Source organism: Hydra vulgaris, chromosome 08 (genome assembly GCF_038396675.1).
Source record: "Hydra vulgaris chromosome 08, alternate assembly HydraT2T_AEP".
Lineage (NCBI taxonomy): Eukaryota > Metazoa > Cnidaria > Hydrozoa > Anthoathecata > Hydridae > Hydra > Hydra vulgaris.
Window position 1 is genome coordinate 37,183,256 of NC_088927.1, and position 16,829 is coordinate 37,200,084.

Sequence of the window (16,829 nt, forward strand, 5' to 3'; positions counted from 1 at the left end):
AATTTAAAGTCCAGAATTTAAATCCATAAGCCACTGTAAGCCTTAGGCTGTTACAAAAGAGAGATCAGATTAAAAATCGGCTGCTTGTTCTAAGCAATTAAAAATAGAGCTACTTTGGATGTAAAATTTTTATGAAGATTGATATTGTAGATAAGAAACAATACAGGAGCAAAGATAGAACCTTGTGGTACCCTAAAAGTTACTTGAAATAAAGTGTAGGACTTCAAGAATAACTTTAATACTGCAGTTAGAAAGTAAGAAATAATCTCAAAACATTTATATAAAGAAACTAAAAACAGAGTGATGACTATTGGTAAAGAATAAGTTGGAAAGGTCAAAATGTTTTCTAGAATTTTGAAAAATCGGAACCACTTTTTAAAAATTTAGAGTTCTGGAGAACACTTATTTAAGACTGATGGAAACCTTGTCTGGAGCACAAACTGTAGAAGTTTTTAATTAAGAATTAACTTTAGCATTGGAAGCCAGAGTGATTTGGATGTTTAACAATGAGTTAATCTGTTTAACTGGCAGTAAGAGACTGTTTAACTGGCCATTAGATTCAAGAGTCAAATTAGAGTAAGATTTCTTTGCAAATAACTCTGCTTTATTCTGAGGAGAAGTAAAAATCAGACTTATGAATTAGAGATTAAATGTTAGACTTACTTTAGTTAATGACACTGATGAAGACTAACCAAAAGTCCCCAACTGAATCTGATCAATGATCAGATGATGATCATGATCATAATGATGATGGTAATGATGATTATGATGATCATGTTAATCATAATGATGTTTATTTATGCGTATATATAAAAAATATAACATGAATTTTAAATTAAAAAAATATACTTTAGGATGTATAAATGTTTATGGAGTCCCGGTCACAAATCCAGCCCCTGCCCCGGCTATATTTTATCAAACCCAGCACTGGTCAAACATCAACCCCAGTCATTTACTAAGCTCTAGTACCACTGACCCTGCTGGCACTAAATATATTGGTCTCGAAGCTTGAATTTAGTGGCTGGCAAACATTTACTATGTGTACTGAAATCTCTTTAATTTGTGCTTTGTCTGAGAACATTGTAGCCGTACTCTTAGATAATAACAATTGAATTACACATGATTTTAACTTGTATATAGTAATCCATATACAAATTAAAATCAGATACTCTAAGATAATGTTTACATATTATGAGTTACACATGATTTTAATGTATATAGTGCATATAAGATATTTTCCTATTGGTTGATAACTAACCTTCTGATATGTGATTGATAACTAATAAAAATCACATGATTGTTTATTGAGTTGCCAGCATGCATATTTTGCATTTATAAGTAATTATCTATAATAATTATGAGTAGTCAGGTCTTTCCATAACTGTAGACTGATATTATAAAAACAGTTAAAGCTATTTAAAACTAAAAAAAATATAAAACTTTACTTCATCATTAAAAAAGAAAAAAAACCTAGTTATCAGAGTATCAATTTGGTTCTGACGTCTCTCCATCTCTCTTGAAGTACTAATATAAATGTTAAGTTTTAATGTCAAAAACTTAACTTTAATATTTTTTAAATTCCTCTCCATTTTTTAAGTAACTGAAAACAATTGCTATAAAAAAATAAGAGCTTAAAAACATTTGATAAATTATATTTAAAAAAAAAAAGTATACAATATTAATTTTATTTTCTTCTTAAAAAGCATTGGAAACATTTTTTTTATTCAAAATATTTCCCAATTGCAAAAAAAAAAAAAAAAAAAAAAAAATGTAAGCTTGAGATTGTAGCAATTTTTTTTTTCAACATCTAGTTCAAAGTAATCATTATTATAAAAATAATATACATCAATAAATTAATAATCACTAAAATCAACAAATCACTAAAGTAATACAAGAGTTAAAGAGCAAGAAAGAGGAAGAATCAAATGAATCAAAAAGACTACTAAATGTATGAATCAGAAATACTACTAAATAGATGAATCAGAAAGACTACTAAATATATGAATCAGAAAGACTACTAAATATATAAATCAGAAAAAGATAATTTGTGGGAAGATTTCCAAAGTGTTAGTGTAAATGGAAAAAAACAAAACCTTTTGAGCAAATAGAAGCTAACACAGTGAACAAAACTATGGCTTAATTGAGTAGGAAACAAGAAAAAATTTTGTTAAAAGCAATAAAATTTTTGTTTGAGTAGCAACCATTGCACTATCTGTAGAAAAAGATCTTTAAAAAAAGCATCATTAGAAATTAAGCCCAGAAAACAGTATTCCATACAAGACCATTCAGATTCAAGCTGTCCTTGTTGTATGAGAGTAAGAAGCTGGGAATTGATAGAATTCAAATGGAAGAGTTACTTCTCTGTAGTAGCATTTCAATGTCAATAGATACGTTGACATCAAAGGCAAATGATCTATATCGTCAAAGTAATATTTTGTGCTTAATGCGGCATATTTTACTGGTGTTTTATTAATGAACTTGTAATGCTCATTTTTATATTCAATAAATTCAAAAGAGTTCTTCATTATATTAAATAATAAAGAACTCCTTTGGTCATTTACAAAGCATTAATATTATAAGGACTAAGTTAAAAAATACCCATAATATAAATTTGATTATTCAAATTTTATTGTAGAATGTGCGCAAAATAATCGAGTTTATGCAAATAGGCATTCTTTATATTAAAAATCACCATATTGTTGCTCCATGATTTAGTTGCTAACATGATAAATGTTATTATTGACCTAACTTTTAGCTTTTTAACTAGTGACTAAAACTATATAACATACAAGCTTATAACATACCTTAATTTCCAGTATTCCTTTAGATTTAATGTTTTCTTAATGGATATCTAGAATCTCAATGTTTCTCAAGTTCATTTTTTTTAGAATACTGCTTTCAAAAGTAACTTTTATAACACCTCTGGATTAAAATCTAATGTTTTTAAAGATTTTTACTTTTATTTTAAAACAACTAACACCTGATGACTAAAAAATGAGACAAAATTTAAATCAATTTATGTATGTTATTCATAATCATGCAATTGAAATAAATTAGTATATTTATAGGAAATTTAATACTCTATTAAAATTATATTATAGTTTTAAAATATTAATTAAAATGGCTCCGTATAAAATTAGTTTAAAATAAGTTTGCAAGAAGACCTAAGAAAGCGCATTTGCCAATTTAGAAATTCGCATCTGGAAAAGCCAAAAATCTTTACAGTAAAACACTTTCTAGATGAAGGAGCATCGAAAGCAACCATATATCGTGCTCTAGAACGTGTAGACAATAATTTAGGCTATCAACGAAAAAAAGGAAGCGGTCCAAAGGCGAAAAAAATTGAAAAAAAGCACATGCCACGGTGTTTCACAATGTCAAGTAGCTCAAAGATTCGATTGTGACCAATCGTATATATCTAAAATTCTTAAAAACAAGACGAATATTAGATATTACAGAAAAAAAAGATTCCACATCAAAGCGAAAGCCAACTAGCTCGAATCAAACCTTTGTGTCGGCATATATATCGCAATTTTAGGAACTTTGATTTTGTCTTGGATGACGAATCATATTTCACATTAGGGTGGCTCTTAAAACAACATTTTTGAAAAAAACCTGTTCCTACCCCTTTACTTTGTTCTATATAATACTAAAACACTAGGTTTAAAATTTTTTTGAACAAAAAAATTATTTTAGGGGTAGCTCAAGACCCTTAAAAATTTGACTGGTCCCTAAAATTTTGAAAAAAAAAGTTCTTCTAAAGTATGTCAACTTGGTACTCAAAAGAAGCGAAATTATATAAAAACTTCAAAAACAGTAATCACTTTACAAAAAAAGCATGTTTAAAAAAAATATTTTTTTGAAAATAATGACTTTTTTTATTTTCAGCTTAAAAACAATTGTTTTTATGCATTTATTTAACAAAAAATTTATTTTTTTGTTAATTGATTATTATTTTTAAAGTTTTTATATAATTTCGCTTCTTTTGAGTACCAGGTTCACATACTTTAGAAGAACTTTTTTTTTCAAAATTTTAGGGACCAGTCAAATTTTTAAGGGTCTTGAGCTATCCCTAAAATAATTTTTTGTTCAAAAAAATTTTAAACCTAGTGTTTTAGTATTATATAGAACAAAGTAAAGGGGTAGGAACAGGTTTTTTTCAAAAATGTTGTTTTAAGAGCCACCCTATTTCACATATGCGAATACAACATTGGCTGGCAACGATGGTTCTATTCTAGCGACGTGTCATCTACAACTAGCGACGTCAAATTCAAAAGAAAGAAGAACTACAAGGAAAAGGTACTAGTCTCTTTGATTATATCGCCCAAAGGGACTTCAAAACCAATGTTTTTTGAAAGTGACCAGACAATCAACAAACAAGCATACATCGGATGTCTCCGCAAGCGGTTAATACCCTCATTGATAAACATTATAAAAATAAAGAGTACTTGTTCTGGCCAGATTTAGCTAGCTCGCACTATACAAATGAAGTGGTTTTTTTTCTCGATGCCAATAACATCAAATACCAGCCAAAGGTAAAAAATCCACCAAATGTACCAGAAGCTCGACCAATTGAGGACTTTTGGGGTGAGTTGAAACGCTTAGTCTTCGAGGATAATTGGCAAGCAACAAGCATTCCTAAACTCAAAGGGCATATCGTGAATCGTCTTAACGAAATGGATCCGGATGTGGCAAAACGTTATGCCTCAATGACTTCAGTTCTTCTAGGTCAAATTGCTTTTAATGATGTTATTGAAAACCAATAAATATATTTTTTAAAACATCATATAATTGTTTATAAATTTATTTTAAATTAAATTTGATAGCTATGTAACTATGGCTATAATAACAATTTTAAAGTTGTCTCATTTTTTAGTCATCAGGTGTTATAAGTTGTTTAAATTAGTTTTTGTATGTTTTTAAACACCTGATTCTTTAACTTTATACAAACATCTAATAAAATATCCCTTAGTTACAACTTTAATTAGCAGGACTGAGGCAACTGCATAGCTAGTTGCTTGGGATGCTATGCTCTATCAAAAATGACTAAAGTACACAAAAATATGAAATTTAAAAAACCATTCTTCATTTCAAGACTGCACTTTTTTAGATGTAAGATGGTCTCAACCATGCAATTAAAATCTCTGTAAATCTTTTATCTTATAAACTCACTTTTTAACTCATCCTACAATTGCACTACTTACTACTAAACTAAAGCTGGCTGTTAAAGCTTTCTATAAAGTCTGACATGCTAGTTTCCTCAATAAGCTTGTTTTATATTGTGCATCTGGGAAAATTTCTAAGATTATTAAACTATTTCTTTCTAACCAAGTATTAAAGTCCTTGAAGGCTTACACTCTTTTTCATTTTCAGTACTTCAAGAGTACCTCAAGATTCTATCCTTGAGGTACCCCAAAAAGAGTACCACAAGGATAGAACTTTGAGCTATGAAGGATTGAAACTAAACTTTATACATCTGTTTTTAAAAAATCTTCTCTTTTCAATCGGTTAGAACAGGCAGCAGATCTTGAATCTGATCTCTCTTCTACAACAGCTTGGGGCTTGCAGTGGCTTATGAATTTTGCTTTGTAAACATAGTTGAACATGCTCTGCCAAGATTGACTAACTCTCCTATCAACATAAGGTTGCATCTCTTTTTCTTTTCTTTAAATACTAGCATGATCACTGCTCAAACAAGCTATCATCTCTAGTTCCATCAAACAAAACTCATTTTTGTTATAATATAAGGAAGATATATATTAGGATCTCGTGGTGTTGTATTGTAATTAAAAACGGACATCTAAACAAGTTGGCGGGCAACATGAGCATCTGATTACTCTATCAGGGCTTCCACCTATATAGGGCATCTAAAAATAATCCACATTTATTTACAGTTAAACTTTGGTGAAGAGATTTCATAACTTCAAAAAACTGGTTAATTTTCTTAAGAAAACCATGAGTTTTTGAAGCAGTTATAACTTGCTTTCAAAAAATAAACCAAAGATCATTTGTGTTTTGACCTACAGCCATACGCTCTATATAAGTAGCAATTATTTGAGTCATATTTGTTTTCATGTTTTCACTAAAGGAAAATTTATTGTCTGACATAATAATATCATCCATGGTCAAAATTGCAGGTTTGATAACATTTGAAGACACAATTAATTCTTCCATATAACAAATGTCAGGTTTAGGTACAACAGAAGTTATGATGCTATGAGGAGCAACAGTTTCAATTGCTTTTGCTATGTCTGTTAAATTTAAAATCTTTTAGTCACAGTTTACCAATGGGTTGTAATTCTGATTGTCATTTGATACTAGTGAATGTTTTTTTCTTCCACGCTGACCAAATTCATCAGGGTCAAATTTTAAGTCACAAATTTTTGATGGTGAAGCCACTCTGATTTTGAACTTGTACGAGCTATATTCGTCAAACCATTTTTAACAGCAGCCTTAATTCAAAAGAAGGTTGCAGCAACATGATTACATGTCTGTGATAAACCAGCTAGACAAGTACAATGTGCAGAAACTATTTTAGCAGTTTTTTTATTAAAAATAATCCATAACTTGTGAAAGGGATCATTAATTTTTTCAAATTTCCTACAGTTCCCTTTTAAATAGCAGTATTCACTTTCTATTCCAACTTGATCGTAAAAGATATGTTCAAGCCAGCCACATTTAAAGTAACTATAGGCTTTATAGCACATTTTGTAGTCACTTAAGTCTTTACTGGCAATTTCAGAGTTAAATAATAAATAATTATGTATATCAGGATATAATAATATTGGCCAACAAGTTAGACCTTGGCCTTCTGATAACCAGCCATTACTGATATTAAAAGGATCAGGTAATTCAACACCGTTAATAAGAAGTTTTTTTTTGTGCTCAGTATGTATATCATGTTCCACCTCTTCAGCTGTTTTAATAGGCATATCATTATTTTCCATTGCACAATAGACTCGAGCTGCAAGAATTTCTTTCTTTCCAGATATATTCAAGCCACGAAGACATAAATAAGACTTCAATTCTTCAACTTTCATACTACATACTATGTCATAATCCATTTTGGTTTATATATGTTTTATATTTGTTTCAAAGATTTTGTTTATGTTGTTTGTTTATACTTTGTTTACTCAAGAATTAAAAGCTATGACTTGATTTATTTCCCTTATATACTCGATCCAGTTTTTTTTTAATGCTCTATGACGCTGCTGGAATTGGTGTATAACATTTAAAAAAAACAAATAAAAGAAAATTCGTTTTATTTTTTTTATATTACTACAATATATTATTAATATGAGATAATATTAGATTACTTATTTCGATATATAATTTCAAATATTTATTTTTATCATTGTTATTATATTTTTAACTTACATTTCTCTTGATTAGTTTTTTTACTTATTTAGTTTGATATTATAACTTTCTTCAATATTTTTGTTTTTGTTATAGTTTACTGTTTGTTTGGCTATTGCATCATTGTTTAACTGCCATTATTATTATTATTCATTATAATTGTTAGTTTTTTAGATGTTGTATTTGGTTGTTCCTAATAATCTATTCATATTCATTATTTTTTTTAACAATAATTAATAACATAGCTATTTACTTCCTACTTATTGTTTCTTACATTCTCTTTAATATTGCGGTTCCACTATGGCTTTAAATTGTGTAAAATTATTTGTGTAAAAAATTAATTAGCCAAAGTTGCCACTCATCTCTTGTAATATTTGTTTATTTTGGACTCATACAAAATGTAACAGGCTTAATGACACTAAGTAAAGTTTACTACAATTAAGTTGCTCGTTGCGGAGTTGTGTAAACTGTATTAAAAGTGTATTTCCATTCACAGACGTACAAGATAATGAATTTAAATTGCTATTTTATTCTGATAAAATTCTTAAAACTGATGATTTACCTTTGTCTACAAACCACTCTGCTAAAATTATTGATAATATTTTCTCTAGTTTAATAGCTAATGAAATTGTTTCAGAAAATTTGAAAACTTCTGTTTCTGATCACTTACTTCAATTTTGTATTTGTTCCAATTTCAATAAACTATTTATACCACGCAGACACAATTTATATAGCAGGAGTTTTAAAAACTTTAATAAAGAAAATTTTAAATCTGATTTATCAAAAATTGACTGGGACGATATTATAAAGTCCAATGATACTAACACATGTTTCCGAATGTTTATTACTAAAACAACATTGATTTTAGATCGCTACGCCCCGCTTAAAAAAGCAAGTCTCAAAAACTTCAAACGTCAATTCAAACCATGGATTACAAAAGAAATTATAAAATCTATTCAAGTGTGCAATCTTTTCCAACAAAAAATGATAAGATCTAAAGATCTTATTAACAAAAAAAAGTTTTAAAGTATTTTTAAAAGATATAAGTATATGATAATTACATTAATTGAACTTTGTAAAAAATCCCATTTAAAAAATTTTTCTCAGAAAATGTAAAAAATCTTCGCAAACTTTGGAAGGGCATTTTTTGCAAACAGTTGGGAGATAATTTATTAAAATTTTTTACATTCTAATTAATGTAAAAAATTTTAATAAATCATTTCCCAACTGTTCCAACTCTAATCTCTGAATCATTTAACACTTTTTTTACAAATGTTGCTCATAAACTCAAATCCAATATTTATTCGTCTTACATTAACTACCATAGGTATCTTAAACATCTAAATTTACATAGTTTATTATTATCTCCAAAACATATTCCAGAAATTTCAACTCTTATATTTAAATTAAATCCAAAAAAATCATTAGGTCCAAACAGCATTTCCACAAATATTCTTATAAATTTTAACTATGAATTTTCAAACATTCTTTCTAAACTATTTAATACCTATAAATGGAATATTTCCTGATATTTTGAAATTATCTCTCATTATTCCAATATTTAAAAATGGCGCTAAACTTTCATGCTCTAATTACAGACCTATTTCTCTTTTATCTAACATTAGTAAGCTGCTTGGGAAACTTATGTATTCTAGAGTGTGCTCTTTTCTAAACTCATTTAATTGCTTAAATGATTTTCAATTAGGTTTTTGATCAAAACACTCTACTTGCCATGCATTAGTAAATATAACAGCAAAAATTAGGAAAGCTCTTGATACTGGTCATTTCGTTTGTGATGTTTTTATCGATTTACAAAAAGCTTTCGATACCATTGACCATTGTATTTTGATTTCTAAATTAAATCATTATGGAATTCACGGTATTGTAAATGACTGGTTTTGATCTTTGTTTTCAGATCGAAAACAATTTGTAAGTATTAATGGTTTCAATTCTAGTAATAAATTAGTTTTGTGTGGCATTCCTCAAGGTTCTGTTCTAGGTCCTCTTTTATTTTTAATCAATGTTAACGACCTAATCAACTCTGTTCACTTCTCTTCAGTCCATCTTTTTGCTGACGATACAAATCTCTTGCACATCAACAAATCGTATCATTCTTTATGTAAAAATGTTAACTCAGATCTAAAAGGTATAGTTTACTGGTTAAATGCTAACCTAATATGTTTCAACACCAAAAAAACTGAACAAATTATTTTTTCATCTTTGAGGAAAAAGTATTTCTTTAAAAATGTTATATTATAAAACGGCTATATCCTTTAATAGTTATTAAATATCTTGGTGTATTAATTGTCATATTAATGAACTAAGCAAGAAGCTAACGGTATGCTTCTGATAATTCATCATTATGTCGATAAAGTTACACTAAAGAATATTTACTATGCATTATTCTCATCTCACCTTAGATATTGTTGTCAAGTTTGGAGTCAAGTTGGAAACTATTGCATTAATAAGTTGCTATTGTCTCAGCGTCAATCCATTAGAATAATAAACTTTCAACCAATTAAATCAGATACATCGAAGTCCTTCAAAAAACTTTTCATTCTAACATTTACAGCGCTAGTAAAGTATGCTAATCTTCTTTTTGTTTTTGACTCCTTAAATAAAAACTTACCATCTCCTATCATAAACTTGTAAACAGAAAGTAGACTATTACATTCCTACTCTACTAGAAATATACACAATGGAAAACTAAATGTACCATCTTTTAAATCCAGAAGTATGGTAAAAATTCTATTGTTTATCAGTGCATCTGCGAGTGGAATAGGAGCCTTGCATACATTTTGAATGAGTCCAAAAAACTATATCCGAAAATACCTTTACTTTATCTTAAACAATATCAATTTTAAAAAATTCTGAAAAACTTTTTATTCTAACTTTTAGACATATTATCCTTACGAATAAAATATTCTTTTAATTTTCTTTTCATCATTACTGCAATAATCACCAGTACTTTTTGTTTATTTTTTCTTTGTTTTTTAATATTAAAACCTGTAAATGATGATTTCTACATGTTTGTTTTAATGTATGTTCTATGTGCTTTAATCTATGTGTTTACGGTCCATATGTTTCAATACATGTCTTTGCTTATTATTACTTATATTATGTTTAAAAATTGGTGTCATTCCTTTGATCAGATTTCTGTATGAGTGACACCATCCTAAGTAAATAAACAAAAACTTATTATAAATAATTTTATGCTCATAACTACCATTATAATATTAGTTATTATTATTATTTTTTCATTGTAATTATTGTAAACATACTTATTATTACTATTACTATAATTTGTATTAATTTTTTTTTATCTTATATTATTATAATATATTTTTATTATTATTATTGTTATTATTATTGTTATTATTATTATTAATATTATTGTTATTATTATTATTATCAAAACTATTGTAAAATGATTTACAGAAAATAAATAGCTTGTTGTTGTTGTTATAAATCTTTGCATTATTTATTAAAAAATTTATTAGCAGTTAGATATTTTTATTTATTAAAAGATTTATTCTACTGAAACATGATGTACAAAAATAATTTAATAGTTTTATATTTAGTTAAAAACTTAGTGTAAATACAAAATGAGTTTGACACAAAATAATTCACAACAACTGCTGTCTCCATTTTATCAAATTGCCTTTTGTAATTAGTCATTCTTACATGTTGAGGAAACTTGAGAAACTCTATTGAGATGGAAAGTTTTGTAAAGAAAAAGTTTAATCACTAAAATAAAGCCAAATTTTCTGTTTCCGCTGCAATAAAACTATTATTTTATTTTTACCATTTTATTTGAATTAAATATTAGTTTCCTGGAAAAAAAGTTTGTAAACTTTTCTAATATCAGTTAAAAAACCTAAGGCCAGATTAAAAAGACACAAATAAGTGAATAGATGAAAAAGTGAAAAGACAAAAAAAACTTGTAATCCAAATTTATAATTTAAAAACACATTATAATGTCAACCAACATAAAATTTCTTCTGTCTAATAAATTTTTTAATTTTTAAAATAAACATATATTTAAAAGAAAAATAAACAGAATCTATTTATTAAAAGTTTGAAAGATACATGACATTTCCACCAGCAGATTTTAATAACTGTACTTTCATTGATTTGATAATGTTTGAGAAATCTGTTATTTTCTTGCGTATTGTACATTGAATCTAAAGTTAAATTAAAACTTTATCATCATCATAAAAAGATCAACCTTTAATTTTAAAAATATATTAATTGTTTTGAACATGTAAATTTCAAAAAAAAAATAAGTTAACTGTTTTGAACAGTTTATAACTTTCAAAAAAACTTGTTAACTGTTTTGAACATTTGTTTTTTCATTATACATTTACCAATTTAACAGCCACTCCATAGCTGAAATAATTTATTTTAAAAAAATGTCCACCAGAAATGGCATTTTTGAAACCACAATACTTTGAACAACTATTATATCTAAATTTTGAAAATGTTTTGTCTACATCTTTCATAAAAAAGGGGGTTAACAGGCAGGTCATAGATTTTGGGCATTTAAGATAAATAAATTTCAGAATGTTGCAAACTTTAAGTTTTGTAATTTAGATACTGGTATCAAATAAGAATGTTTTACAAAAATTTCAGTGGTAGGAACCTGGGAACAATAAACATCAAAAAATCAGGATCCACTTCCCCAAATGTGGAAAGAAGAAAAAAAAACTTTTTTTATGCAGTATCTTAAAATAGATCAAAATCATTGGAAAAATTAATTTATCTAATAAAAATTATCGTTTAAAAATGGCAACCAAGGAAAACTTGAAACCCCCCTCTGTTTGAGGGGGTTGTCAAATTTATGAGATCATAACTTTTGAATGTTAAAATAGTTTTTTACTAAATAAAAATTTTACAGATGAATTTTAGATGAGTTCATAATAGTGTAGTTTATTTTTAAGTGCTTTCATTGCCCCATTCTCTAAAAAATATTTGGACTTTGGGGCCCTAATTTGAAGATAATATTGTTCCCAAACTCTGAACACTATGATTTTTTTTTAAACATTATTTGTATTAGTGTGAAAATACATATCTGGAGGTTACTTATCTTGAATAATAAAAGATCTTGAAATTGATCTTTTTTATATATTTAATTGTTTTTCAATTAAAGAATGGTTTAAACAACACAAATTAATGTTTACATTTATATTTATTCCCATTTACAATAATAGTTTCTAAAAGATAAACATATTATAACACGTTAAACTTTAAAGTAAAGCTGTTTTAAAGAAGGTATGTCTGGAGTTGTACATAACAGTGGCTTTAAGCAGGCTTTGCAGATAGTCTTTAAAGCTACAGGAAACTTTGTACCCACTTTCCCAAACTGTTTAAAATTATAATGAACAGAGGCCTGTTCAGAACAAAAACCCAATCCATTATTTGGATTAGAGTTTGACATAAGTAAAAGAAATTCACATGTATGCTTGATAAAAGCGCCAAGTTTAACATAAGCATCATTGTCCTGGTTAATGGTTAACTCATATTCAGGTAACAAACTAGAACCAAAACATGTAACTTTAACAGATTTTAAACATTTAAAGGAATTAACTATAGAAATGATATGTTCAACTTTTTCCAGTTTGAAAGGTTTTATTAATTCTTTTAACACATGAATATTTTTTAGCAATTTTGAACATTCTCCGCTTTTAAATTTACCACCATGCAGCTTAGGCCTGTGAAAATCTAAAATTTGGTTCCACTAGTTTGCCGAAAAATTGGTATCCATAAACTGCAAATATTTTCCAAGATTATCATAAATTCTGTTACCATAAATTGGTTCAAGGTTTTCAATAACTTTTACGTCATCAGGCAGATCAAATAGTGGAAGGTTAACGCAATTAAATAATATTTATAGGCGGCTTTGTAAGCAATGAACTGATGCTTTCTAGAGTTCTGAGCTCACCATAATTTTTAAAATCTGGCTTTTTTTTGCTGTTATTCCAAGGGCAAGGATGTGTTGATGCTGCACTATCAATTCCAAAAAATATATTGGCCAATTTCATATTTAAAGCACAAAAGTATTAAACCATTTAGTTTTAATATAGTGATAATTTTCTCAAGATTTGAATGACGTTTTCTGTTAAGCCAATAATAAACAATTTATTTACGCCACAATCTTTGTATTTTTCATTACTTATACTTTTTTTTTGACATTGCACTCACTTTTTATATAATATTTTAAAAAAATTTTTAAAATACCCAACCTCAATACCCACCTTTAGAATGTAATCTTTCAACAATTTTCTCTCCTTTATTACTGTCTCAAGAAGTCCTTTAATATTTATACAAAAAATTATTTGTCTGGAATCTTTTAAAAAAATTATTTCTTTAACATCAAAATAATCATTTAAAATCTTCTTCACTTACTTTCTCTCACATTACTTTCAAATATGTTTTTACCCCTCCAGCTTATAAATATGCTAAGAACTTTGGCTACCAGTATATTATCAAGTTCACAAGTGTTTCTAAATTTGTTCATTTTTAAAATTGGGATTTTTTCAACTGGAAAAAGTGCTATTGAAGAGCTTATTTCGATTGTTCAATGGCAATGGCTTAACATTTGGCTGCAACCTTGGTTTTAGTTCCCTTCTCCTCAAATTTTCTTTTCAATACTTTTAAGCATTGAAGTTTGGCACCTCGTCTATCCTTATATCAAAAGAAATATACATCCATATTTTCAGTTTTTATATTTCAAACATTTTATATAAATTTCTTAACTTCAAGTTTGAAATATTAATTAAAAATAAAAGGTCCCCCCTACCTTTGTCAAGTTCTTCTGTTAAATTTTTCTGTAAACTTTTCCAATGACAACCCTGGATTTCCTACATATATTGTTACATATATTCAGGTGATGATGCCTTTACTCTTCCCAACTTGATTCATCCTCTATTTTCAGATGTTGATCCTGAAGTAATTGCAATTTGAGCAATTTCACAAATATCACAATCACAGAATGATTGGTTTTTAGTAAGTATACTTATTTTGACTTTTAAGAAATCATAGGGTTTACTCAAAGTAATGTTTTTATCTGATTTTTTAAGTATTTCAAATGCTTTTCTACATTTAGTACAAATGCTATCAGGAAAGTTTTCATTGTTCAAATCAAATGATTTTAAAAAGAACTTATGTATTCTGTTCAATGTCACACTTCCTTCTTTATCTTCTGTCATTCCTGATCCTTTTGAAAAACAAATTAAGCAGACTAAGCTCTATTATCTTTATGAGAGTTTTAAATGTTTGGCATTTTGAAACGATATGAGCAATACTAATTAATTTTTAAATTTTTTTTAAAAACTACTGCAACAGATAAAAAAAAAAGTTCATATCTATTAATAATTTTTTTGCGGTTTACCACAAGGAAGTATACAAAACAGAGGAATGTTGTTAATACATTTAACCTGTAATGTAAACACTTTTTTAATTTAACTAACATATTGTTTAAAATTTGTTATAAAATTTGGGCCCCAAAGTCCAAGTATTTGTTAGGGAAGAGGGCAATAATAGCATTTAAAAAAATACTCTAAATTATAAACTTGACTAAAATTCATCTGTAAAATTTTCACTTGGTAAAAAAAAATTTTAACATTTAAAAGTTATGACCTCGTAAATTTGACAACCCTCTCAAATAGAGTGGGTTTCAAACTTTCCTTGGTTGCCATTTTTATAAGATAAGAGAATTTTTTTAGATCAATTAATTTTTGCAATGAATTTCGATCTATTTTAAGATACAGCAAAAAAAAAGATTTTTTTCTTCATTCCACATTTGGGACAGTGGGTCCAAATATTTCAGGTGTATATTGTTTCCCAGGCTCCTACCACTGTTTTTTTGATAAAACATTTGTATTTGATACCAGTATCAATATTACAAAATTTAAAGTTTGCAACATCTCTGGAAGTTGCCTATTTTGAACACCAAAAATTAATGACCTGCTCGTTTAACCCACCCCTTTTTTGAAAGACGTCGATATATTTTCAAAATTTAGATTATAGTTCTTCAAAGTATCATGATTTCAAAAATGCAGACTGTTTTTGGTGGACATTCTTTTTCAAATGAATTAATTCTGCTACAGCGTGTAGCCCAAGGGTCCAATATAGAAGAGACCTTTTTTTTGCCTCAATTGTTGCTATATCCCTTCTTCAATCCTATAACTCTTTAACACAAACAAGTTGATCATACCTCTCAGTTACAAAATAAGAACACTATCATCAAAGATTGCAAAGTTTATTTAAAATGTTGCATTTTTTTATTACATAACTATTTAGATTTTAGATATAAAGTCTAGATAGATAGTTGTTTATAAGTTCATATATTAAAGTCTAGATAGACTCATAATTCTTGTATATACTTGTAGATAGATTCAAAAATTCATAATAGAAAACAAAACTAATTTAATCAATTGGCATAATGACCCAATATTTATTCCTCCCATCTATGGTCATGCTTTCGTCACAAATTAATAGCAATTGTCTAGTTTGGTTTAATTTTTTAAATAATCAGGACAATATGAGTTTGCTTATATCATAATTATGTAGGGTCTTTTGTTTATCACAACTGATTAACTTAGTTGTATCTCTTTTGGTTCAAACATTTTTTTTGCCATACCATTAAAGATCAACCATTAAAAAATTTATAAAATTTTTTTATGTAAGCATTATTAAGTTATATGAAGTTATATACAAGTATACATAATTTACAACTTATATACAAGTATCTTGTATCTTATATATAAGTTGTATATTATGTACAAAGTATCTTGTATATAAGTTGTATATTATGTATACTTGTAACTTCATATAACTTAATAACGCTTACATAAAAAAATGTTATAAATTTTTTGATCTTTAATGGTATGGCAGAAAAAATGTTTGAACCGAAAGAGATACAACTAAGTTAATCAGTTGTCATACTTTTTCTTCTAACACTTATTGAAGTTAGTCCACGTTTAGCACATCTTGTCTTGTAATCAAGGTACTATAAATTCATTAGGTATTTTTGTGGCACAACATTGTATTTTTTCAATTTCTGTAATTTCTTTAAATAACGGCACATACATATTCTAGATGTGGACATATGTAAGTTGTGTAGAGGTTTTCCCAGACTATTATATCTTTGCTAACAAAAGTGTGCTTTGACTTACCTAAGATTTTATTAGCCTTATTACACCAAGGTCTCTCTCCAATGTTGTTGCATCTAACCGGATTCTTTTGACTCCACTATTGAAGTCATTGATGAAATAGATATAAGGGACAGATCTGGATTGGTTGATTGATGCATAACTTTACATTTTTTGATGTTAAGTTGAGTGAGCCATATATGGGTTCAATTGACAATGTTAACAATATCAGCTTGCAGACAAAGTTTGCTTTCTAAGGTTTTTACTACACTGAGGACCTTTGCGTCATCTGTATACATTTTTTAATTATTTTTACTGCTA

General features: G+C 27.5%; 1 protein-coding gene across 2 annotated transcripts in view; it reads right to left on the reverse strand.

The window, feature by feature from the left end:
- The window catches only part of LOC101237345 (syntaxin-8), a 47,118-nt gene that overhangs the window by 19,702 nt on the left and 10,587 nt on the right, over window positions 1–16,829 (reverse strand). For both annotated transcript variants that reach the window (XM_065803617.1, XM_065803618.1), the window contains exons 3-4: window positions 11,446–11,540; window positions 1,471–1,524 (exon numbers count right to left, since the gene is read on the reverse strand). In XM_065803617.1, coding sequence (XP_065659689.1) covers window positions 1,471–1,524; window positions 11,446–11,540 — 149 coding nt within the window. The remainder of the gene's footprint in view (window positions 1–1,470; window positions 1,525–11,445; window positions 11,541–16,829) is intronic.